This window comes from Strigops habroptila, chromosome Z (assembly GCF_004027225.2).
Source record: "Strigops habroptila isolate Jane chromosome Z, bStrHab1.2.pri, whole genome shotgun sequence".
In the NCBI taxonomy this organism is placed as follows: domain Eukaryota; kingdom Metazoa; phylum Chordata; class Aves; order Psittaciformes; family Psittacidae; genus Strigops; species Strigops habroptila.
The window spans coordinates 60,418,663-60,445,186 of NC_044302.2; the positions used below are offsets into that span (position 1 = coordinate 60,418,663).

The window sequence follows — 26,524 nt, forward strand, 5'->3', positions numbered from 1 at the left end:
CTGTGGGCGGGGCCGCCGCCGGACGTTGCCGCCGTCGGACGTTGCCGCCGTTGCCTAGCGAGGCGCCGTAAACAGCGGGGAGGCAGCGGCAGCGCCGCGGCGCCCCTGCGCCCGGGCCCTTCCGCGGCGGCAGCGGAGCGCAAGCGGGGGGGCGGCTTGGCGGGACGACGGGACTCTCCGCGGCCCCGGGCGGTTCCCGAGACCCAGGCATGATCCCTTTCCCGGCTCCTCTCAGGTTTGGGGTGAAAGGTGCGCTTTGGGACACGGCAAACGTGGAAGGAGTACGTGCCCCCTCCCAAAAAAACACTGCTAGTAAAAAGAAGCAGCCTCCCGGCACATCTGCTCCTGCTCTCTGGCAAACAGGGGCGTGCGGTGGCGCTCGGGGGCTATTTCATACTCCACATGCTTTTATACAATAGTGAATAGGGTTTACCTCTCCTTCCCCTTTCTCTACCCACCCCACCCCACCCCCCTCCCGGCTTGGTTTAATTTGTTGTTTGGTTTTTTCTTTTTTTTAACATTATTTTAAAAGAGGGGAGAATGTCAGCGTATTACAGCAGAGCTTGCTAGTGGATAAAAATAATGCACCTGGATAAATAAAAACAGAAATCGATCAAATTGTGTTTTGAATCCGAAGTTAGTAGGTATATAAGGCTGTTTGGGATCATCCTGTCCTTTAGGAGGCGAGCCTCATTTCAGTCTCATGCTTTGCTTGTTTTTCTTCTGCTCCATTAATAAAATGGGTCTTTTCCCAACCTCTGATAGTTTCTCAGCTTTGGATGACCAAGTCCTTGAACTAAATGGAATAAAATAAAATGCAGAAACTCTTCTCGTTGCAGCTGCAAGACAACAACCGTTCACAGCTGTTTGTTTTCAACAAGCTTGAGTTTGGGGGGCTTAGCTGATGAGTTCTGCCAGTTTGGTAATAACAGCTTTCATAAGGGCAACCAGTGCGTGGGATTTCAGCAGGAGTTCAGTAAACTTGCCCTTGCGCTGCAAGGATTCTTAGAATTACTGGAAGAAAATGTGCAGGGATCCAGCAGTGCCTGTGAGGGGTTTTGAATGTTCATGCAAGGGAGCTGTAAAGACAGGCTGTTCCTTGATATTTACAGTTGTGCTACCCTACAGTGCTTATGTTGTGAGAATGAATGTGCAGGGAGCAGTATAAGGAACCATAGTTGCTAAAGTGTGTCATTAATAAAAAATAATTGAATATGTTTTATGATGCAGATTAAATTCAGAGAAATGCTTTAAATGTAATAATTAGATACTTTCAAAATCACACCTCCTGTGCAGGCAACACAGCTCCTTTCTCTGTGCTTGACAGTTAAAAATGCTTGGCATTTCATAAGTGGAAGAGGTTTTTAAAGCATGCTTTTATGTCAGGTGCTTTTCACGAGTGTAATGGTGCTTATGTATTCTTCAGGAAATGTCAGCTTTCTGCTTTGGCAGGAAATTCTTATTTATTATAGAACATGGAAAAGTTTTTCTTCTATGTTGCAGACAGCTGTGAATGAGATGAACATAGGAGTGGTAACAGATTTCCTGATGTGTATGTGAACATACTGAGTGGAGAGCACAGGGATGGAGCCTGGCATGGAAGAGATCCCAGTTAAAGTCGCAGTTCGAATCAGACCTCTGCTTTCCAAAGAAGTACTTCATAACCATCAAATGTGTGTGAGACTAGTCCCAAATACACAACAGATTATCATTGGGAAGGACCGTGTCTTCACTTTTGATTTTGTATTTGGCAAAAACTCAACCCAAGAAGAAGTGTACGCTGTTTGCATTAAGCCTCTTCTAGTGTCATTGACTGAGGGATACAATGCTACAGTGTTTGCATATGGACAGACAGGTTCTGGGAAGACTTACACCATCGGAGGTGGCCACATTGGTAGGTTGTAGAAAGTTTTTCTTTTCAGGGTTTTTCTGAACTGGTGTGAACAGTGTAGTTGTGCAACATAAATATTTAATACATAGCAGATGATGCAGCAAAATTTTAAGGTATAATGAAAAAAAGGTAGACTAAAAAAAAAGCTTCCAAAGTTCATGTGATAATTAAACTGTTCTAAAAACAAATTCTCCATAAATTCGGTTTATCTAAGAAAAAAACAATTTATAAAGCACTTTGTCTCATTCCCCATTTTTAACATGCAACTTAAACTAGAGTTTCTTCCTGAAATGCAGTGCTTTGGAGATTCTTGGTACGTTTATCTTACCTTGGAAAATGTCTGCTTTAGGCAAGCAATTGTTTCCTTCCTCAATCTGGTTTTGGTTTGTTTTTTTTTTCCTTTGAGAAATTTGTATGACAACATATAAATATATGATTTAAGTCTTTCAAATGGATATAAATAGATTATTCTAAATATCTTGGTAGTTATTAAAATCTTCCTTTTATTTAGAATCATAGAATTTTTTAGGTTGGGAAAGACCCTTACAGTTATCAAGTTCAACCATTAGCCTAGCACCACCAAGCTCACCATGAAACCATGTCCCGAAGCACTACATCTACACATCTTTTAAATACCTCAAGGGATGGTGACCCAATCGCTTCCCTGGGCAGCCTATTCCAATACCTGATCATCCTTTTGGTGAAGACATTTTTCCTAATATCCAGTCTAAACCTCTCCTGGTGCAGCTCGAGGCTGTTACCTCTTGTCCTGTCACTTGTTACCTGGGAGAAGAGACTGCACCCACCTCACTACAGCCTCCTTTCAGGCAGTTGTAGAGAGCGATAAGGTCCCCCCTGAGCCTTCTCTTCTCCACACTAAACACCCCCAGTTCCCTCAGGCAATCATAATGAGTAGGAATAAAGAAGAAATCTATACCCTGATAGATTTAAAGTAGATTCCATATTTCTGATAACTTCCATGACTATAACATTATGTCATTTAGAACTTAACCAGGAATCCTATTGATGGATGCAAACAAACATTCTGAACCTCATAAAAACAAATGTTTGCAAAAATCCTTGGGAACACTGAGCTCTTCAGGTTCCTTAGTATGTTGAGTAGCAAATCTCACAGACTTCTCTCAATCTTCAGTCTTCTGTGATTTATGTGGCAAAATGACTGCAAGCTCCTGTGACATCTTTGTTTATATTTTAGCATCAGTTGCAGAGGATGAAAAGGGCATAATCCCACGGGCTATTCAGGAATTATTTCAGCATATTTCTGAAAACCGTAACATTGACTTCCATGTGAAAGTGTCTTATATAGAGGTTTACAAGGAAGAACTTCGAGATTTATTGGATTTGGAGACCTCTGTAAAAGAACTGCATATCCGAGAAGATGAAAAGGGAAATACAGGTAGGATTTCAGTTCTAAAATTTGGTGTGTTGGGCTTCAGACACGTGCCCAAGCTGTTCTTGCCTTCTCTTGAAAGAGCTTATTCATTACTAATACTAGAAAAAAAGTTATATTTTTGGCGTATAAACTCAGTTTAGCTGATTTGAAGCAATTTTGGTTTTAGATGCCTGTGAACAATATATATGTTCCATCAGAAATGTCAACAAATTATAAAGTAGAAATACTGCTTCTGCATATTCTGTCTATAAGCACAATAGCATGTGATTATTTGCTTGAATAAGTATTTTACGGTTAAACCTTTGCTTCTCCCTTCAAAATTGTAATTGTTAAGCTGCTTACACTCTAAACATCTGCCCACCCTTTCACTGTGAAATGAGTGGAAGAGAACATTTCATCGAGAGTAGCATCTGATATTTTTTGGAAATTTTGAAATTAACACTTATCCTGTAGTTCTTCTGTCCACCACATGAAAATGCTAGGAGAATCCACAACAGAGAGGTTTTATTCTGAAACTGTGTAATGTTTTTTGCCTCTTTCTGCACATCATTCCCCCCACACACTTATTCTTTATATTGTAATTGTTGTGTTTGCTCTAATAGTAATATATTGTTGTATTGAGCTGGCATGGTTTTCTTATCTGTAGCTGGAAGAAGTCACTAATTTAGCATAAATCTTGAGGACAATATCATTGCTTCATAAGGATCCCAAAGTATATAATATATTTTAAATTGTTTCTCTTCTTCAGTACAGTTGGAGTCAGCTTCAGTAGGAGTTTTTCCATACTTCATTAAAACAAAGGAGAAAAAATATGGTCAGTGGAGTACTTGGTAGAAGTACACTTCCACGTTATTAGATTACTAATAGATAACTGTCCAAAAGTTATGCTGAACTACACAAGCTACATAGAAATTCTGTTTCTATAGTCTAGGAATCATTTCTACTACGTACTTGTTTATTTTTAGTCTTGATTTTGTTTTGTTTTGTTTTTAAACTGGCAAAATATCCTTTGAGCTGATTTTGCTCGTGCTTTTCCTAGATAGCACTAGATTGCAAATTGCATATGGATATGGCAGTGTGTGAGTATAGCTGTGTACTGTGTTTAAGGTACTATTTCAAATGCTATGACACAATATGTCCATACATTAAATATCTGCAGGTTTCAGATGTGTTGTACCTTATGCTTTTCACATGTTGTCTTATGTTTCCATAGCTATATGCTATAACCTCATAATAATGCAGGCTTGTAGGTTTCTCTAGTATGTGCTTATAGTTTGACCTTTCCTAATTGCTGTAAAATTTTGCTGAGGAGTTTAAAATTAATCGAATTATTCTAACTTACTGTGGTTTGGTGTTTGAAGTGATTGTTGGTGCTAAGGAATTCCAAGTAGAATGTGCAGATGAAGTGATGAGCCTGTTGGAAAGCGGCAATGCAGCTCGTCACACAGGAACAACACAAATGAATGAGCACTCTAGTCGATCTCACGCCATTTTTACCATCAGTATTTGTCAGAAATGGTCTGTAGAGTCTCAGAAAAATACTGGTGCTACACAGAATTCATCTTGGAAATTGGCCGAGATGATTGCTTCGAAGTTTCATTTTGTGGATTTGGCAGGATCAGAGAGGGTGACAAAGACTGGAAATACTGGTGAACGCTTCAAAGAATCAATTCAGATAAATAGTGGTCTGTTGGCCTTGGGAAATGTCATCAGTGCCCTAGGAGACCCAAAAAGGAAAAGTGTACATGTTCCATACAGGGATGCTAAAATAACTCGTATTCTGAAAGACTCACTTGGAGGAAATGCTAGGACTGTCATGATAACATGTATAAGTCCATCCTCATCAGACTTTGATGAATCTTTAAATTCACTCAAATATGCCAACAGAGCCAAAAACATTAGAAATAAACCAGTTGTAAATTACAACCCCGATCAAGACCGGATTGATGAAATGGAACTTGAAATCAGATTGCTTCGAGAAGCTTTGCAGAACCAGCAAGTCAATAATCAGTGTTCGCATGACTTAAATCAAGAAAAATATAATATCAGTTCACTTGAGGAGCAGCTCACCCGGCTTCAGGTTCAATATTTCAGTTATAGAACTTGTGTAGATGAAGCCTTCCCATTTCTGGTTGATTTGAATGATAACATTAGCTTAAAAAGAAGTCAGCGGGACAGGTTACAGAGCTGGATCACTATGGTACAGGAAGTGAGGAAGGAAGATCTCATGATGCAGGAAGCTGACACAGGAACTGGGACCAGCCAAATGCCACATCATACCACAATTCTTCAGCTAAAGCAGGAACTAAAGAAATGCCAGGTATTTAATTAAAAGTTGATTATTTAATGTAATGGGTTTAAACTTAAACAGGTGAAGTTCAGGTTAGATATAAGGAAGAAGTTCTTTACTGTGAGGGTGGTGAGGCCCTGGAACAGGTTGCCCAAGAAGAGGTAAATGCTCCATCCCTGGCAGTGTTCAAGGCCAGGCTGGACAGAGCCTTGGGCGTCATGGTCTAGTGGGAGGTGTCCCTGCCCATGGCAGGGGAGTTGGAACTAGATGGTCTTAAGGTCCTTTCCAACCCAAACCATTCTATGATTTAAATAACTATGTGAAAGAGCAGTCTGCTAAAACTTGAATTCAGTTTTGAAAGATGTAAACTGTTACACTTACTTGTACTTAATTTGACATTTACATTTAATTCACAATCTTGTATAATTTTGTTTGTCTAATCCCTGTGATATAGCTTTATTTTAGTGGGTGATTGAATAGAAAATCATTTAATCAATATAGAAATAAGTAAAGTAACATTATGTTTTGGCTAGTCAGTTTCAAGATGATTCTATGAGGCTGAGCTGTTTCATCTGCTAGATTTTTGTATTTATGTCTGGCCAGGATGGAGTTAATTTTCTTCATAGCAGGCTGTTGTGTGCTGTGGTTTAGGCTTGTGATCAATACAATGCTGATAACTCCCCAAGGCTTTAGGTCTTGCTGAACGGTGTTTGCACAGTGTCAAGGCTGTCTCTGCTTCTCCCTCTGCCATTCCAGTGAATAGATTGGGTGTGCATAAAAGGTTGGAGCACACACATCCAAGCAAATGACTCAAACTAACTGAAGAGATATTTCATGCCATACAACATCATGCTCAGCAACTAAAAGAGAGAAGAGGAGGTTTAGGGAGGTTTGCCCTGTTTTGTCTGGGAACTGGCTGGGCATCAGTTACCCTTGGGAGGTGGTGGGTGATTGTCTTTGCATCAGTTGGTTTGTTGTATTTTCTTACCCTCTTCTTCCACTTCACCTTTACTTACTGAACAATTTCTGCCTTAACCCACAAGTTTTTTGTGCTCTTCCTTTGCTCTTCCCCAGTCTCACTGAGGTTGGGGTGTGGGGGATTGGGTGAGCAGCTGTGTGTGCAGAGCTGCCTGCTGGAGTTTGCCCACAACCTTTTGGCACCTGATATGCGGCTCAAGGCCTTCAAAATAATAACAAATTTAATTAGAGCATGCTAGATTAAACTTCTAGTTGTTATACCTGATTAATTAAGTTAATTGAGTGACTGCTGCATATCACGATATTGATGTTTTCTAATTTTGCTGTTTACTGTGTTATCACTTTGTTTTCCTTTGCTTAGGAGAGCTATGAAAAAACCACCAGCCTTCAATCTAATCTGGTATTTGGTTCTTACATAGCTATGAAAAAACCACCAGCCTTCAATCTAATCTGGTATTTGGATCTTACATAGCTATGAAAAAACCACCAGCCTTCAATCTAATCTGGTATTTGGATCTTACATAGCTATGAAAAAACCACCAGCCTTCAATCTAATCTGGTATTTGGGTCTTACTTAGCTTGTGTCCCAGTTCTCCAAGAACCATCTCATAGACAAAAACAACTATAACTTTCTCTCTTTTTTTTTAACCTCTGAGAGACATTGTGTGGCAGGAGGAAAGAATGGCACCCATCTCTTCCTCTCCTCCAGGATAGGTTTTTATAGCCTTGATGTAACGGCTTCTCTGGTCCTTCAATATTCTCATGTAATCAGACTGTTCACACTGGTGTGTGGTTTGTGATCCTGATTTTGATTATTGTTCATAAGGTTAAACAACTAATTAGGGCACAGAGAAATGTGCTCTAAGGTGATTAATCCCTGGGGTGGCAGGGTGTATGGGAGGAGTTAGGCAGGTGCGTAGGGCTGTTACTGACTCTGATAGCTTGGGATTTCAAGCTAAACAGGCTTGTAAACCCATTGAACTAATACACCATTTGAAGGAGAGCAAGTGAAATACAGAAACTTCCAAAGCTGTACTGGGACCTGGCCTATGCCTATCAAGCCACCGTCCAGTGCCATCAGAGATGCAAGAGGGTTTCCCGATGTAAGAGCCCACAAATGGACACTGAGGTCTCTTGCTCTGAGGCCACACAAATGGGCACTAAACCAGAGACAAAACTCTCAACTGTAATAGTTGCTTCTGTAGTCAAGGAGAAACAGTGGAAGCAGAAGTCAACTCAGTAAGAGAAGACACAGCTCCTCCTGAGAGAGGGAGAATCGGAAGAGGCAGTCTATTCTTTAGCAGGACAGGGGAGAAAAGAGACAGAAGTCGTAAGAGCTGGAAACTACGCAATCCCTATCCATTACCAAGCTGTAAGATAGGTGGAAAGATTTTGTCTGTGACCAAGATGAACAAATTGCTACCTGGTTGCTCCAGTGCTGGGATGGTGGGGCTAACAGCATGGAACTAGAAGGTAGAGGAGCATAGCAGCTGGGTTCCATGGCTAGGGACTGTGGGATTGACAGAGGGATTGGAAGAGGGGCAGCCACCCACAGCCTCCAGAGTTGGCTGTTATCAAGCATTAATACAAGGTTCCCTCTTAAGGAAGATTTTGTAACCCAGTAAGGCTAGTGGACTACCACAGAGGAAGGTGTCTGGTGTCTGAGGGAATTAGCAGTGGTGGAGGTAATCTACAGTGACATGGACAATAATCAGGCCCCCTGGAATGACATACAGTGAACACAGTCTGTGTGGCAGCAGTCTGTACAGAGTGCACTGGTGTTGTGCACCTAGCAATCTAGCCAACATGGATTGGGCTCACACTGAGGCACCAACTTTGTACAGACTGGTCTGCCAGCTCCAACAGTTTGAAGAGAATCTCTGTTCCCCCTCCCTGTTCTTGATCTGCATCTCAACTGCAGAAAGACTGTTTCACAAGGTCCAGCAACTCTAAGAGAATGTGGATAGTCTCCCTCTTTGCCCCTACGGGCCAGCATTTCGGCTACCACAACTCGGCCTTTCTCTGCTCAAAGGAAAGGGAACCATAGGCACACACCACGTGCCACCATGTAGTTCTGTCTCTGTGATTGAGGGGAGGATATGAGGAAGTGGGACGGTGCACCTGCCTTGGTTCTGAAAGTCTGCGTACATGAACTGTGGGGATTCTTCACATGCAGATATCTCATGAGGATCCTGTCATACCGGAAGCTCCAATTAGATAGTGCTAGACAACCACCTAGGGGGAGAAGAGCTCTCAGCTTTCTCAAGCATGATAATGTCTCCTCACAGAACTGACACACCCAATACAACTGAGGAAATATATTCTGATTTTAGTTAGGTATGTTTAATACAATATGAATAATATGCCACTTAGTTTTCTATCTCTTCATCCTGCCCCACTCTGTCACCATGCTAACATATGTGCTAGCTTCTTTTTTCCTGTAGTTGGCTCAGCTCTGCATAATGATACAGCACCTGTAGGGGACGGGATACAGTTGTCAACTGTGCTTAGTAAAAACCTTTGCATTGGTACACAGACTTTGGAAAAAGTTCTATTCTCTAAAGATATCAGGTTCTTGAGTGCAGTCTTAAAGGCTGTTCAGAGTTCTCTTTTCTTGAAAGACAGATGCAGGTAAGCTAGTGTACAGAAGTATCCAATTTTAGAACAACAAGACATGATGTTTCCATACTTCATATGGCTTCTACAGGCTTTCTGAAAATTAATATTTGAAAGTCTCCTTTGATTAGTATTGGATTATTTATCCACAAGAATGTCTGAAGAAGCATTCTTAAGATTTCTTTAATCTTTAGGCTGTTATCCAAGTTGCAGAATGAGGACAGCTGTCCTTATTTTTGTCATCTGAGAACTGTATTAATCTTATGGTTGATGATGAGATCTTGTGGCTGCATGTCACAGCACCCTAAAAAGAATAATTGGATTTAGATGTTTACTTCAAAAAAGTAGGTTTGGTTATGGGTACATTATTCTCAAGAAAGAAACCTGTCAGAAGAAAATCAATAGTCCCTTTTTCCCCAGCTGAGCTTGTATTTTATTATGTAGCAGGCTCTCATTATGGATGAAGAAGTATTTAGCCAGAAGAATCGTGAACTGCAGATATTGCAGAATCGGGTAAAAACATTACTACAGGAAAATGAAGAACAACTGGAATCTTTAAAGGAGGCTCAAGAAACTCACAGATTACAGGTATTTTTCCTTTGGCACACATTACCTGTATCTGTATTGAACCATCCTTCCATGTATGAATGCATTCATTATTTCAAGATAGGTCCCTAAGGCTTTTTTGTGGACTTAACTACCTGTCAATCTTATGGGCATTTTGTTTGAATTAGAGCTGTATCACTTAATGAGTTGAGTTTATCTACTGGATGAAGCACAATAGTGTGATAGCTTGTATATCAGCCTAGCTGTGTCACAGTCTTCCTGTATAACATGAGGTGAATTGTTCACTCTCTCCGTGCTTTCTAAACACATGCCTGGCTGGATCCTAAACATATTTTGTTATAGCTTTATTAAGAATTAGAGTGTTTTTCCCTTTTGACTTTATAAGAGAGAATTTAATCCTAATTTTCTGAGCATTTACTATTAGACAAAACTAAGTGACATAATAAAAACACTGCTTGCCTTCTTCCTTCTCTAGCTTGCTAGTGAAGTTATGATGGGTAGGAAATGTATAACATTTCAAGATCCAGGAGACTGTAAAAAGAATAGCTAACAGTCTCCTGGTGTTGCCTGTCATGTTGATGATAGATAAATTGTCTGACTTTTTAGAAGAGAAAAGCATGGCTAGCTAGTACCCTCCTCCTTATTCTACTTTTTCTCATTTTTCCTCTTCTTTGCTGATGGCTTGAGGAGAGTCAATGAATGCAAGGTAAGTGTACTAGTCATCATCTTTTTCTTTGCTCTGTCACTTTCTTTTCTGTCACCTCTGGCTAGATTGATTTTTGTGTTTTGGGGTTTTTTGGTTGGTGGGGTTTTTTTGTTTTGGTTTTGGGCTTGGTTTTTTTTTCAACCTGTACACCATAGTCTCAACTGATTACACTGAGGTAGTACTTACATAAATTCTGGAGGATACAAGGTAGAGGTGATGAGCAGAAACAGTCACAGTGTAGGTTAAAGATCATGATTGTTTCAGTTTCAGAGACAGGAGAGAAGCCTGACAACTCTCAGGCACCATTTTGGTACTTAATCCACTAAACTGCCCCTTTTTAGTTTAAAACCAGATAAAATAGGTAGAATAATGAAAGGCAAACACTTCTGTCAAATATTTAAAGCTGTATTCACAGGTATATAAGTAATAATAAGTAATAATAATATATATAATATAATTATAATATATAATATATATTATATATTCTCTAGATATATATATAGAGAATATATATATCAGTAATATAAGTAATAATAAGTAATTTAGTGATACATGGCAGAATAAACTTTAAAAGTAGCAGGTACTGGATACTTATTAATGCTTATACACAGAGATATTTTTGTAACAGGTGTTGTATGTACACTGTTGTATATACACTGTGGGGTTGTATGTACAAGGGTACCAGGGATAAAGAGTCCTAAAAAGATTAAATAACAGCTTCAAGGTGGATCAGTTGGCTGTTACTGCTTCCAAAATCATAACAAATATGGTATTCATTTATCTATTCTGTTTCCTATGACATATGAATATTATGTATTGTATTTCAAGAAAATGTCGTTTGCAAGGCATTGTCTATGTGTGTTTGGAAGGAACTTGCAGTTTAAGAAAACAAGATGTAAAGAGTGAATGAAAATGTATTATACAAAGTAGGAGGATGGGAAATATCTTTCACTGAATACTTCTGGTTGACTATCACTAGCTATTCTTCAGCCTTCCTGTTCTTACTAGGCCAGACTTTAAAGTTACTTTGAAAAGAATTGAAAGGAATAGAGGGAGTTGAAAATGAATATAATCTTGACTTTATGGATGAATCAGTTTAGGTAAGATAAGTACTTCTGAACAATGTAAACAGACTGCTGCTGGAGAAGCAGATAAGTAAGTTCTCCAAACTAGCATTATCAACAGTGCTGGGGGTGGATAGAAGAAAAAGAAGTAACCTGAGATCATTTTTATGTTTATTAATACAAATAATCTTTGAAGTGGAACTGCTCAAAGAGGAAGAGGAAGCCTGTATACATGTTTAACTAGACTCAGATCACATGTTTCCTTTGAACGTTTTTGTTGATTTCCCATTTTTTTTTCTCCATAAACACATGTATAAAGTAAGCTGATATATAAGTAAGATGATAAGTATGCCATCTTCTTCCCACTAGATGCCTACGTAAGCTAATGTAACTTACCTTGGATAGGTCTTTCTGGACAAAAATGTGTCTAATATTTATCAAAGTTGAGGGATATGTGTTAGATTGATGATGATGTCATAGAATTTTCGGTTTGTTGCAAAATTTACCTGTGCACTGCAGAAGAATTTAGGGTCAGTGAGTGATACACAAGATTCATGACCATTGTAAGGAATTTATAAGTGGTGGATATGACATAGAGCTCATGATCAGCAACAGCTTTCCTTTGTTTTTTTTTCCGTATGAGAATGAGAAAATGGTGGAACAGCAAATGCTTATTGATCAGCTAAAAGAGAAATTGGAGAAGTTTACAGATGTGAAAACTTCAGACTTCTCAAGTGCTTGTGAAGGTGGGCCAGCTGTTGTGGCATCTGCAAGGAGGCCATACAGTGTCCCACTCACAAAGAGTCTGCTGCATTCTCTTCAGCCACCTTCAGGGACAGAGACCCGAAAGGTAAGGTCTACCCAAATGTTACTTTTTTTTTCCATTTATTTTGTAGTGGTTATAGTTCAGTAATTAGAATTGATGTGACAATTTATGGTGGCTTTCTCAGATGCTGTTTAGCTTCCCACTGAAGACTCTGAAAGATTACTTTTTCATGCCTTGCAACATATGCTATGCTACAGTTGTCCAAAATCTTCAGGCTTAAAATTATCACAAGTGCTAAAGCTGGAGTCTTTTCTGGTGTTTTCCTCGAGATTTTGAGCATTATCAAAAATGAATTATTATTCTTACTGATATATTGAATACACTAGATAATGAGTTGCTAATAGTGCCTTCCTTCACATTTGGAACAAGTGCTTTAAGCTCTTGCAAAACCTTTTGTTACAAAGCTATCCAGAGGTATTACAGAAAACCTCTGTAATTTTGCTTACAAGCTCAGATGATGACAGGCTTTTAAACTGATTTTTTTGTTTTGGCTTTTTTTTTAATATCAGTAAAGAATTGATAAATTGTTGCAAGGTTTTTACCCATAACTTTTTTGTGCGTGCTTTTGACAGGTGTATACAAGCCCCCCTGCCTTCTCCCTGGCCCGGGTAATGGCAAAATTCCGTGCTCGCAGCCAGATGACACTGAGCCACATAGAAGATCAGGATAAAGTCCTTCACTGCCACCTCTCTGACCAAAGTGATGAAGAGGATGAAAATACAGGCAGCAAAAAGAAAACCTCGTTTAAGTAATTTTTTTTGTATTCTTTTTGTTATAGACAAATGTGTAACAAAAGTAGTATTACTCCTTAATCCTCCCATAATAGGAGATCATTTGTGATATTTTTTTATGGTAAACTTATGGGACCAACTGGGCATATTACCAAATAAGTTTAATAAACACATTTTTTGTCATTTAACAAAGATAGCATAATCTTTGTTTTAGGGATAGAATCTACTATGGAGATCAGGGCAGGTGGGGAAGCGGAGAGTAGACGGGATAGAAGGTGCAGATGCTTATGTGAGTTTGGGATTCTTCTCTGCTACAATCACATACTTTGAAGCTTAAAGGAAAAAAAAAAAAATCCCTGCATGTTTGGAATACAGCGTGGTTTTTATTCTCCCTTAGGCATTCCATAAACCGAACATGGACACGAAAACAAGCTTCTCTGTGCTTTCTTCCTGATCTAAGTGACATGAAGTGTCAGGTACTCAAATCCGGTTTATCCAACAAATCTGCGCTACAGAGTGACAGAACCACAGGTAAAATGGAAGTAATGAAAGCAGATCTTATGACAGTGTCAGAATACTCAAGAATGTCTTTAGCACACATAATTATTTTTCCCAGCAAAATATGTGTATTTAATACAAGTATTTTTTTGTTAGAGATCAGTCTAGGCTTTGAGATTCTCTGCTTCTTCTTCCCCTTTCTGAAACTGATATTACTGTCCTTAACATTTGAGTAATACTTATTAGCTAGAAAACACACATCAAAAAGCTGTTTAGATATAAATCTTTAGCACTGCTTCAATAAAAGAAAATAGATGCTATTATCTGATCAGAGATGCATTGAAGTGGTTTTAGGAATATTTTTCCACCCACTTAGGGTCTGGAAACGCTAGTGCATACCATTCTTTCTTTTACTGTTTAGACACATGGCATGGAAAAGATTCCTTGTGCTATTCTCTCTTTTTGGTTCTTTTACTTCATGTGGAAGAATTCCACACATAAAATGTTGCAGAGCACTATCTTTTGGATACAGAGCATATTCCAGATTTTTTATCTCTATATTGCTTTGTTTTCTTTCAAGGTGAAGAGATTGACAACCTCCAAAAAAGTCACGTTTTTAACATGCAGAAGTTAAAGAATTCAGAGTTGAGATTCACTGAGGCCGAGCAAAAAATAAGAGAACTTGCACTTAATATCAAAATGAAAGAGGAACTTGTTAAGGAATTAGCAAGAACAGGTAAGTGGCTACTGTAGGAAAAATTAGAATGAAGAAGTTCAGAAACAATTCACAAAACTTCTGAAGTCCTGTCTTAGTTTTTATGTAATTCTCTTATGCAAGAATACTTGTAATAAATTAAAGATTTATAACTTTCATTAATTATTTGCTATGATTACAGTGAAGGCTGTAAATTTTGATTACAGCCTGCTCTGCTACGATATACAGATGTGTTTGTTACATTTTTTTTGTGCTTTGCTGATTTTTGCTTTTATCCACCAATAGTCTAATTTTTCATGTATGCTTAGTGCTACTGATCTCTTTGTGGACATGTATTTGTCTCATGATGTCTGGGATAGGAGAGAAGATACATCACTGTGCTGCGAATGTAAACATTCCCAGCGCTGCAGTAGAGAAGCAGGAGTCAGAAGTGGATGAGGGAAAAGGTCAGTGTCCCTGTTAGCCTACACCCTTATACATCCGTCCTGGTATATACATATATCTATATGCCTGCCAGAAACTAGCCTTATGATGACTGTAAGGATCTCTTTGCTCAATCCCTTCAATCACACTCTTCTGCATACTTTCTCTTGAGGTTGTCTTTTGGCACTGAGAATGATTCTGTGCCCCCCAAAATAGTACTTTGGAAAGATAACCTAAACAGGGCAAGTGAGAGGGCAGAAACACAATCCAAAGCTGTTTACTAATTATTAAGATGATAGTTGAGTAATAAACAAACAGCATATTCTTCTGGAAAAAGCAAAATCTATGAAATACATGAGAGCCATTTTCACAAAAACTACAGCAGGCAAAAGAATTTCACTTTATTTGGCACTAAGGTGGCACTTTATTTAGTGACAAATGGTAACTCAGAAAGAACTCAGTTTTAAGACTCTTTCCTTTATTTCAGAGTTAGAAAGGAACTGTATGTTCCTTTAAGGTTGGAAAATATCTCAGAAATTATTGGTTTAGCCAGAATGAAGTAAGTAATTCAACTACAGGATTAAGTATTACATTTCAACTGATTATCCTGATGTTTTTTAACTATCTCAATATGATGTCTTTAAGGTAAGGATGCTCAGTCTGTAAGCAGGCAATGTTCTTTGAAGATAACTAAACTGGAGCAAGAATCTGAGCAGGCCAAACTGGAACTGGCTGAAACGCAAAAGCAGCTTCAAGAGTTGGAGAGTAATAAGGAGCTGAGAGACATTCCTGAGAAAACAAAATTACAAAAGGAATTCCGGAAGAAGATGGATGCAGCTAAGTTGAAAGTGCAGGTATGTCTGATCTGACCATTAAAAGTTTGCAAATCTCTGTCTTGCTATCACCTTTGAACGTTAACACTCTGCTTGTAAAACTTTCACCAGTTTTACACACTGGAAGCTGACTGGATTGAAGTAGATAATGAGAAACTTAATACTATTGTACTCAGAATGTTATTTATGTTATCCATATATGTGGTTAGACGCATGGAGTATTTTCTTGATGGATAAGAAACCAAGAAAGAAGTGGGTGATATGAGATGCTCATACACCATTGTGTATGGTGTATGAACCTACATGTGGAGACAATTACGAGGTTGTTACCTGCCATAAATAAAATCAATGTTTTATGAAAGTACTATATAAATTCCATCTCTAAGCAAATCACTGTGATGGTTTGCAAGACCAGGCCTAATACAGCCATCTTTGTATGGCACTGACCTTCTACTTATAAGTTTTGCTATACCTAAGTTTAAGTTCAGTGTAGGGCCAGCTTAGGTATTCTGTGCTTCTTGGTCCTAGAATGGTGGGTTAGACAAGCCCCATAAAGAAAGTGGTAGTTGGCTTATTGACTTGAGCTCAGGACCAGCATTCCGGTACCATTATGTTTCTGCACATTTTCCGTATCTGTGATTTGTTAGATTTCACTACTTCCATAGTATTGCCAGGCATGAACTGTATATTTACCTCACCTTCTCATGTCGCTTGAGGTTAATTCTGGCTGTGCCAACTTTACCAGATAGCTCAGAAACCAGATAAATAAGGAATGATTTTTTTTCAGCAGAGGTTAGCAAGTCTTGCTGGCTCTTAAGAATTCAGTGAAATAAAGCATGAAGTTGAGTAATATTTTAGTTTGAAGATTTCCTGCTATTGAGCTGAAATTTGTCATGAACGTTCAGGCCTTACAGAAGAAGCAGCAAGACACTAAGAATCTGGCTTCATTATCTAACCAAAGTGAGAGACAAGCAACAGAACTTGAGCAGAACGTGGCTCAGATGAAGCGTCAGCAGACCCAGCTACAGAAGAGATTGTGTGAGGAGAGTGAAAAAAAGAAGCAACTAGAAGCAGAGATTGAGCGGGACCAGCAACAAATTAAAGTAGGATTCTTCCTGGTTCTTTGTGACAAAGAATGAGATGTGCTAGTTTTGACTTTGCTTCCTCAAAGTCAATAAACTATACTGCTAGGCTTTCCAGTTTTAAGTAGTTACTTTCTTGACAAATGCACTTAAGAAATTGCTATAAACACTGTAACAGAAATCTTCAGTTTGCCTTTCTTTTCAGCTTTTTATTATTTATTACATGATATCTAGCTCTAAATTGCAATTTTACATGTAAATTTAGGGTCAGTATTTCAGATTATATACTTGTGTGGACTCTGACATTGAACGCATTTTAAAAACAGACTAAGGCAGGAATAATGGGGCTTTTTGTTTCTTTATAGGAACTTCAACTAAAGATGGAGCAACAACAGAAGATCCTTCAACTCAAGGATAAAGAGATTGCTGCATTTAAAAAGAAGAAAAATGACTCAGTGGAAACTTCACAGAAGCTACAGGTAGCTAATCTATTCCAAACCTGTGTGGGCCCTGAAAAAAAACCCCAAACGTTCTTTCTTCATCCCTAGTCATCTTTGTAAAGTATTTAGAAGAAGGGTATTCAATCATAGTTTGTCCTTTTTTTGCTGTAGCAAAAATTGGGAGTATAGTCTAGCAACTCTTATACGCTTTTTTGAATGAAGGAAAGGAGAAGCTCTAATGTCTTTTCTTTCTGTGATTTGTCAAAGATGCTGATTCAAAGACCTGAGAATTCACAGGTTTGTTTGTCTGGTAGGTTTGAGGGTGATTCTGGTGAGCTCCATTAGAAATGTTCCATGGTTTGTTTAGGTTTTTTTGTTTTCTCCTCTGACATATGTGACAGAGGTCTATAGTTTTGGTAGTTCCTAACAGGGTAAGAAAAAAATGCGTCCTGTGCATAATTTCAGATGTGGACATTGGAACATGAGAGTTTCATGAGTTATCCAAAGTCATTCAAGGTGAAAAGAAGTCTAAAAAGTTAAATAAAGGCAACTTTTAGCCATACAAGGATATATCCACTGATAAACTGTGGCTTGAGAATAAATTTATAATGGGCTGTGCTAGCAGGATCAGAGCTCTCACTTACTGTCTTTTTTTCTTTCAACATCATAATTTCTTGTCATTATGTTTTTCCACAAATAGCTTGGTCTTAGGTAGCTATAATGTAATGAAGATGGGCTAACTGAATTCTTGTGATACTTTTCAAACCTAATTGCTGTGATTATATAGAAGACATCTATTTATATAACTGTTCTTAGAAAAAGAATACGTTTCATTAAAGGCATGTGATGCAAATTTGTTTATACGAGATGTAGCAATGTAACATTTTTCAGCCTCTTTTTAAGTCAGTTCAATTTCTATATTATTCTGAGTCAAGATTCTGTTGCAGAATTAATGTTAACATTAGAAATGTCAATTTCTTCTGCGGTTTTATCAGTTATTCTGAAAAAAGAAAAACATAATCACCAAATTCTGACTCCAGAAGTCCTGGTTAATGCTCTCTGTATCTCCAATTAAACTTTAGAAATTAGAAGAGCAAAAGAAATGTCTGGATGAAGAAATGGAAAGAATTCTCCAACAGCACCAACAGTTAGCAGAACTAGAAGAAGATTTAAAGAAAAGAGAAGCCATTGTAGCCAAAAAAGAAGCATTATTGCAAGAGAAAAGCCACCTGGAAATCAAGAAACTGAGATCTAGCCAGGTGGTATAATAAAACACATAAAACTCACCACAGTTATAGTGCTAACTGAAAGAATGGTGGGGGGAAGCCAGATAGATAGCAGAAAAGGCTCAAGCTATGTGACCTGTGTCTCTGCTATGAAGTTATTCTGTGGCTTGAGCAAATCGACATTTAAAATGTGAATAACACAGACTAATCACTTTCATTCTCTTTTTCTCCCCAAAATTCCAACAACAAAACAAAAATATGAACTGTGTTCTGTTATTGCAGAGCATTAAATAATACGACACCTAAAAATAACTCAGTTGTTTTTCAAACTGGAGAACATGACAGGGATACATTTTGCATTATTTATTTTTCAGTAGCAAAAGTGAATAGAAATTGAGGTATCATTGTCACATATAAAGATTAGTCCCTTTAATTTTTAGTATGTAGAAAACTGCACACTGAGTGTTTCAGTTTCCTATCATCTTTTGAGTAAATAGTAAATTTTATGGTACCTGTCTACACAAAATAAATGGGGTCCCATTACAAGAAGCAGGCAAGTCTTTCATTGCAGGATGTGACAGTCTCACCTACGATTTTCCTACTGGAAGGAGTATCTCAGTTTTATATCTATGGTTGCTTTGGGTTTTTTTTAGGCTTTAAACAAAGATAGTATGAAATTGTCTACTCGCTTAAGTATGCTGGATCAGGAACTGTGTGATAAAGGTATGCAGCTTCAGGACAGCACCACTGAAGATAAGACAGACATTTTGGAAAAAATTCAAGTTCTCCAAACAGAAAAGGATCAGCTGCTCAGAAGAAGAAACAGTGTGGATGAGAAACTGAAAGATGGTAAAGTGTTGACAGCTGAAGTAAGTAAGCACCTCTGAGATAAATACTTGTTTTAGGTAGTGGTGTATAACAAAGCATTCCAATCAGAACCTAAAATGTCTCCAATTATTAGATAAGCTTGAACCAAGGAACTGAGGTTGGGTACTTTTGTAAATTGCAACATTAAAATACTGCTGTGATAGCACTACTTATGTACCAGTGAACAAAGTTTATGTTCAGAGGGACCTAATTCAGCTAGTTCCTTGACAAACTCCACTGGCCTAAGAATCATATAATGAGAAATAAGGGTTTATCATAGGCAGATATTTTAATGTTAGGACAAGAAAAAGGCAATGTGCTAGCATAGCAATGTCCCTTGATTTTTTTCATAGGATTTTGCAAAAAAGCAAACTTCACCTGAAAGACTCCATGTTTTTAAAGCAAAAAAAAGTCTTATTACCTGAGTGGTCCACAATTGAATTGATCAGTATAGTTACACTGCAGATATAATAAATTCATATCAAGTATGCAAATTATTTTTAGGTCTTGAGCAGCAGTATGGGCATATGGCTAAAATGATAATGTGCCAGAAAGAACCCTATTTGCCTCACTCCTCAAAATCTTCTGCAGCGCTTCAGGCCATGCAATTCTGCCGCTTCCCTACAAAAGCTATAGTCACCAAATTCCTTACTGACTTGATTCATTCATTAATCCAACAGAAAACAAGCACAACCAGAAAAGAAATAATAACAGAAGTTAAACTGTGGGGAGGATGAGGAAAGGATAAAAAGGGAAACATGACCTCTGTTTTTGTGATCAACCATTCAATTGACTCTGTATCATCATAGGGGTACTATGGCAGATGTTCCAGATTTCTACTCTACCTCTTATTTTCCACATTCCATTCTCTGTACTACTACTAGCTTATCTTGCCGTTTAGTTTCACTCTTGAGAATGAAATTAAAGATGTCTTATGTATAGAAAGATTAGTTCTACACTTTTTTTTTAAAAAAAAAAAGCTCTCATGTGTTTCTCTGTAGGAAGAACATGTCCTTTTCCAGCTGGAAGAAGGAATTGAAGCCCTGGAGGCTGCTATTGATTATAAGAATGAAAGTATTCAGAATCGCCAGCACTTGCTTAAGTCATCTTCTCAGATTCTTTCACAGAGTGAGAATAATGTAATAGGAAAACTAGTTTCCCTGTCTGCTACTGAGCTCAGAGCTATCATCTTCAAATATTTCAATAAGGTTTGTTTTGGCTAATGACTAATATTTTATCCTATTTCCGTTACTATTCTAGATAATGAAATGAAATGGTGTCGAGAAATAAAAATAAATTTAACAAGCTTTTAGTGAAAATCTCTTCAGCTTCCATAGATCTGCTATGAATTAAGATATTTTTAATTTTTACATTAACCTAAATAGGTTACTTGTGTGTTAACTTTGTATATTTTGGTTTGGGTCATTACCTTAAAAGGTGCTGCAAATCCAGAATTTTTTTTTTTTTCCCTAAATCCAGTATAAACTGCTTTTGCATACACTGTCTGCAGTGTGTACAGCCACATACTGAAGATTCATACTAACATCTGGAAACAAAAATGAAATGTATTAAGACATGGTGTGTCTTTGTGACCTTGGGTAAACCTTGTGTGATTTTGTGAACAAGTTGCCTATGGGATGCAAGTTAATATTTCCAGAATCAGGAAAACACTGTTGTTTCAATCTAAATTCTGCATAGAATATTAAAAAAAAATCCACTAGTCCACGTGATCAAAATGTACAAAGCTCATTCCTGAAGTGTGAACTCATAGCAGTGGGCAAGTTTGTTTCCCACAAGCTTATGGCTTGTGGAGACCATTGCTTTCGTATGCTTTAATTTATTAAGCAGAAGGGTAAAAGCCTTTATTAAAATGTTTTGATAAATCAAAATAAGTGTATTTCTTTCTTAGATTGTTGGCCTACGTGAGTCTGAACGAAAATTACAACTGCACATTGAAGAACAGGAAATGAAAGTCATAGACCAGGAAAACATAATACGTGAGTTAGAATCTGCACTTGACCATGTGAAGTTGCAGTGTGACAGGCAGCTGACCCTACAACACAAAGAACATGAGAAAAAACTACAGCTGATACTGCATCATTTCAAAGGTATTTGCTTCTTGGGGGGTATTGCTTAGTAAGTATTATCTTCAGTCACTACTGACAAATACTATATTCCAGCTGAAAAAAAAAGTTCAGAGGTACATTTTGGCTGTCACTAATTCTGATGTTGTGCAGGATGCTGAGGAACAGGCACAGGCACATAGTGTCTGTATGTACAGAAAACCGAGCATTTTCTTAAAGCAGTATCAGAATTGTTGTAATTTTATACTGAATTTGCTAATATTGGAAAGTTTAAAGATACTGGTCCTGCTGATCTTGATCTTCTAAATACTCCTGTTAAAACTGACAAGTGGGGTTGGAATGGCCTTTTTGATCCTGTGTCGTACTAGTTAAAATGTACACATTGCAAGCAAAGTGTCAGCAAGATCATAGAATCATAGAATGGTTTGGGTTGGAAAGGACCTTAAGATCATCTAGTTCCAACTCCCCTGCCATGGGCAGGGAGACCTCGCACTAAACCATGTCACCCAAGGCTGTGTCCAACCTGGCCTGGAACACTGCCAGGGATGGAGCATTCACAACTTCCTTGGGCAACCCATTCCAGTGCCTCACCACCCTCATTGTAAAGAACTTCTTCCTTATACCCAACCTAAACTTCCCCTGTTTAAGTTTGAACCCATTACCCCTTGCCCTATCACTGCAGTCCCTGATGAAGAGAAGTTGCAAGATATATTCTGTCTAGTTGGGCATCTTGATTTGTGGCACAGAGATATTTGGTTCTTAAACTAGTTTTACTTGTCCTAGAACAAGATAGTGAAGGTATTGCAGAAACCTTGAAAGCATATGAAGTAAAAGTCCAGCAACTGGAAAAAGACTTATTCTTCTATAAGAAAACAAGCAGAGAGCTGAAAAAGAAGTTGAAGGGCCTAACTGGAGAGTCATCCCATCAATTATGGGCATCCACTAAGTGTAAGTATATTATCTTGAAATATTTATGCAGTTGTCAGTAGACCATATGATGGGTGATGAGCACACCCATCAGAAGTACATCAGATAGACATAGAAGTTGTATTTGTACTGAACTAACTCCAGGAATATATTACACCTCTCCCCCAGTTTCAAAGGAGACACAACATTGGTTTATAGCTGTAACAGTGGTTTAACTTCTTCTGTTTTCTCTGGATTCTAACATAATTTCAGGATCTCCAACCTCAAACTGTTGTGGTTAAGAAAAATGAATTTTACTATCTGAAACAGTCTGAATGATGTTGTAACTAACAGCTTTGTCATATGCCATGCTTTTAGATAGGTTGCTACCAGCACATGATTTCATAAAAGTTATTTACTGGGAAATTGAAGAATTCCGCACTTTCAGTTACTAACTTACTTTTGTTACTTACTAAGGCTAAAATAAAGGATTTACACATTCGTAGGAAAAAAAACCAAAAGAAAGAAAAAAAAAAGAGCTTTCTAATGTGATTCTGTGCTTTGACATAAAAACCCCAAACCAACAGAAAAAAAAAATGCACGCATAAAAAAAGGCTCAAACAAAACACCAACAACTAACTGCTACTATAAGTTTTTAATTGTTTCATGCCCTACTTGCCAGAATCCAAACCTTCAATAGAGCTAATCAGTTGGAGGTAAAAAGAAGGTTCTATTTCTGTAACTATTTTAGTTGTCTCACAGCTCTCAATGCCACCATCAATATCTAATATGCACAATACAGCCTTCTTGGCCCTGTGTTTCTCCTTAAGGCTCAGCATGACTGGTTCTTTCTCCTAGCAGATGCTTCCGTTTATTTCCACCTGGGCAGTGTCATGCTTTCCTAACACACAGATACTGATCATATACCTGCTGCTCCTAGAGCAAATTAATGCTCAGCCCTTGCCCTCTGAGGAGGATAATGAGCCAACACCTTCATTATTGTCATGGTTTAAGCCCAGCCGGTAACTCACAACTGCACAGCTCTTTGCTCACCTCCACCCCTTTTTCCTCCGTCTCCAGGAGGGAAGGGGAGCAGAATCAAAAGAATGTAAGGCCCACAGGTTGAGATAAGAACAGTCTAGTATCTAAGGTATAATACAAAACCACTACTGCTACCACTAATAATAATAATAAGGGAAATAACACTGTCAAACTGTGAACATGAATATTCTAGAGGCTGATTATAAATTGGTGTGGGAAAGACTACTCTGAGTCTCACATACAAAGCAGCATGTGGTTCAGGACATGTATCTGTGTGCGGAAACACCCATCCTAGCAAAATTGTAGCAAGAAGATCCTTCTGAATTTCCAGCTTGTTCAAGTACAGATGTTTGTAAGTTTTACAAGAAAACCTCTGTGTTTATTTTTTTTTCTTTTGAATACATTCGGAGGCATGCTGCAATACAATGCAATAAAAACACTTTAGAATTTGTTGCTGTGCTTTAAAAATAATAAAAGCCTTGTGCGTACATTATAGTCAAATTTGCAGAATGTGCTGTGCATGTTGTGCTAATGTAATTGCTGACTGTTTTTCAATAAATGAATAATTTCATATTTGACTGTCGTGGTTCAGTTGTTTTAAGACTGCCTGCTAGGATACATGACAAGTTAGAATAGTGAGGTGTTTATTACCAGTACCTTGTCAGAGGAAAGTTACTAGCTAATACTGCTGATGCCTTTATAGATGACAAACATTTTAACAGAAAGGACAAAATGTCCTTTTATTACTATGTTCACCCCACAAGTTTTTGATGCTGTAAAACTGTATTGACTAATATTTCTTGCTGGTAGGCACCCAGAAGAGTTGTAAGTTCTACCTATTTACCTCCTGATAACTTTCATTTTAGATAACAGTGCTGATGACAAAGCATCTGGCCAAGATGAAGCAGAAGTTGCTTCTGAAGAATTCAAGTCGACACTTAACCCTGAAACCAATAGTCGACCAGGGAAAATAAAAGAAACAGACAGAGCAAGTATTTTAAGAGTGCAGCAGAATTTACACAAGCTTGGAGAAGATGTTTCAGAATTTGGGTGCAACAAAGAATGCTTGTCAAGCACTAGCAATGACAAAACAGAAACAGGTGAAGCTCAGCCTTCAAAATATCCTCACCTACCTTCTGTCACCCAGAGAAGAGAGACCATAACACAGTTTCAAGGAGTGACTCCAGTAAAGCTATCTCGCCGAGAGCTACGTCATATTCTTCCCTCTGAATTACCTCTGAGACGCTCAAGCCTTGGAATTGGTGTCAGTTTTATTGCTGCAGATTCCATTGAAATGGACAAAAAGTCCAGTGTCACCAAGACATAGTTACTCTTCATTGCATTTTCAATAGATGTTGCTACTAAAGCAACTGTATGAGATTTATTTGTTCATGGTCTTGTTAAGTATCAACCATGGATGCGTAAGTTCATGTAGTGCTCTGTAGTTCTTATTGCTCACTATCAAGTTACTACATGTTATGCTCACACAGTTTCACTAAATCTGAGGTGGATCTTAATTAGCACAGTATCCAAGAACTTTTATTCAAAGGCCTTTTAACATTTAAGAAATGATTTATATTGGTTTGGGTTGGTTTTTTTTCCCAGTAACTTCAAAAACATATAAATGTTTTTCAGACATTGATATATAGATAGAAAATTTAGTTGCCAGACTGTCAGCTAGTACTGATAATGACTGGCTCCAGTATGCTTTTTATCTAAAAACATGTTATACAAGCCATGTTTGAGATAAAAATCTGTACCTAGAGATAAATTTGATTCTGAAAAGGAACATGAAAGTACTTACTTTTCTTTTTTTCTTTTTTACAGCTTATTTATGAAATAAAAAGAATTGCTTATTTCACTTTCTGGTTTTGTTTGTTGAGCATTTAAAGAATTGCACTTGGCAACTCAAAGTGTGATATTTATTTTCTGTACTACTAAAATGGAAAAAAAACAGAGGACCAAATTCAGCATCTACTAGGTAAGCCAGATAGACCGATATATTATTGTATTTGTACTAATTTGACATGTCCTTTCACAGACAAATTATTCTTCTGGATTCCATATCTGCTTCAGAGCAAGAACTACACATATCCTTTGGTTTACTGCTATACTGTTGTTGGTAATGCTTTCAGGATGAAAAACATATTTTTTTTAATAAGAGGACAGTGGTCGCCAAGAAGCATATGCTGAACAGCTGCACAAAATTGAAGGCAGAGACCAGAATGTCCACATATAATGACATTAACACTTCTAACCATAACTCTCTCTACAGTGGCAGTACTGAAAGTAAGGTTAGTTTTATTTTACTGGTGGACTTAGGCCAGTTATGTTTGAAAATGTTGTCTTAGATTATTACATATACTTAGGAAAAGGAATTTTTGCTCTTTGCTGTTGTCTAGGCAAGGTCTTGTGTATAGCATGTATGGCTGTAGATATAAAAGAACTGCATTTTTCCACGCTGCAAGCACAGTTCAAATCTGTCCACGTTATGAAGATGCTATTACATACAGCATGACAAGTGGACCTATTGTCTTGTGGCACATTTTAAAATTTTCTGAGTAGATTGCAAAATATTTCATTCTAAACTACTTAACATGTGAAATGATTGTTTCTTTCATAATTATACCTAGTTATTACTTATTGTTCAGCTGAACTGTGAAATAAAGATGGGGATCTTGTTTGATTGTTTTTGGATTGGACTTGATTGTTTTTACATACTAAGTGTATGTCTTAATTGCTTTGTTTCTAGTGAAAAGTCAATAAACCGAAACAAGTAAACAGTTTCAGATGTGTACTTATTACTACACCTCCATATTAAGTGAAGGAATTGCTGAAGACATTTCTTCTCAAATTAATACCACGCATTATCATATGCCTTATGCTACTCTGTAAATAAACATAAATTCCTTTTCTTTTGAAGTTTCCACAAGTGAAAAACCTGTTCTTTATGGATGCAAAATAAGCAAGGAAAATGCAGGGAAGTACAACTCAGTCACTGGTAGATGTCAGCTGGTGCTCTGGAGGTGCCTATAGCTGTGACACTGCAGGTGAAGCAGTCATTCAAACACTAGATTCAAACACCATACCCATTTCAAGACATAACTACAATGTCACCTAACCTAGATAATAGATAGATAATCTAGATAATAGGTAGATAAATGGATCAGATACATTTGTGGAAGAAGTAGAAGAACCGCTGACCATTAGAGAGACCTATTGTAGGCAAAGCGATGGGAGAGGCTGGCAAGGCCATCACACAGGGAAAAGTAAATGTTTTTTTAAACTTTTATACATTTTAAAAATGAGATTTTTGTTCTCATGTA

The 26,524-nt window shown here is 37.8% G+C and overlaps 1 protein-coding gene across 5 annotated transcripts; it reads left to right on the forward strand.

Moving 5' to 3' along the window:
- The first annotated feature begins 56 nt into the window (after positions 1–56).
- KIF27 (kinesin family member 27) lies at positions 57–25,979 on the forward strand. 5 transcript variants are annotated; one of them, XM_030471003.1, is made up of 19 exons: positions 57–249; positions 1,504–1,894; positions 3,108–3,308; positions 4,667–5,625; positions 9,634–9,777; positions 12,170–12,376; positions 12,925–13,100; positions 13,481–13,614; positions 14,162–14,317; positions 14,605–14,742; positions 15,365–15,573; positions 16,458–16,655; positions 17,000–17,113; positions 18,157–18,333; positions 18,954–19,169; positions 20,169–20,375; positions 21,077–21,275; positions 22,035–22,199; positions 24,065–25,979. In XM_030471003.1, the coding sequence occupies exons 2-19, from the start codon at positions 1,585–1,587 to the stop codon at positions 24,523–24,525; spliced, it is 4,371 nt and encodes a 1,456-aa protein (XP_030326863.1). In that variant the 5' UTR covers positions 57–249; positions 1,504–1,584; the 3' UTR covers positions 24,526–25,979. The 5 variants fall into 5 exon arrangements, with proteins under 5 accessions (XP_030326863.1, XP_030326866.1, XP_030326867.1 ...); XM_030471006.1 differs by having other exon boundaries at positions 9,637–9,777; XM_030471004.1 differs by having other exon boundaries at positions 73–249; positions 1,508–1,894.
- The last annotated feature ends 545 nt before the right edge of the window (positions 25,980–26,524 follow it).

Bases quoted from the DNA above. Each gene is read 5' to 3' on its own strand.
- KIF27 (XM_030471003.1), top strand. From the start codon at position 1,585: ATGGAGCCTGGCATGGAAGAGATCCCAGTTAAAGTCGCAGTTCGAATC. The intron at 14,743-15,364 runs GTCAGTGTCCCT...GATGTCTTTAAG, and splicing joins AGAAGTGGATGAGGGAAAAG to GTAAGGATGCTCAGTCTGTA. The intron at 20,376-21,076 runs GTTTGTTTTGGC...TTTCTTTCTTAG, and splicing joins TCTTCAAATATTTCAATAAG to ATTGTTGGCCTACGTGAGTC.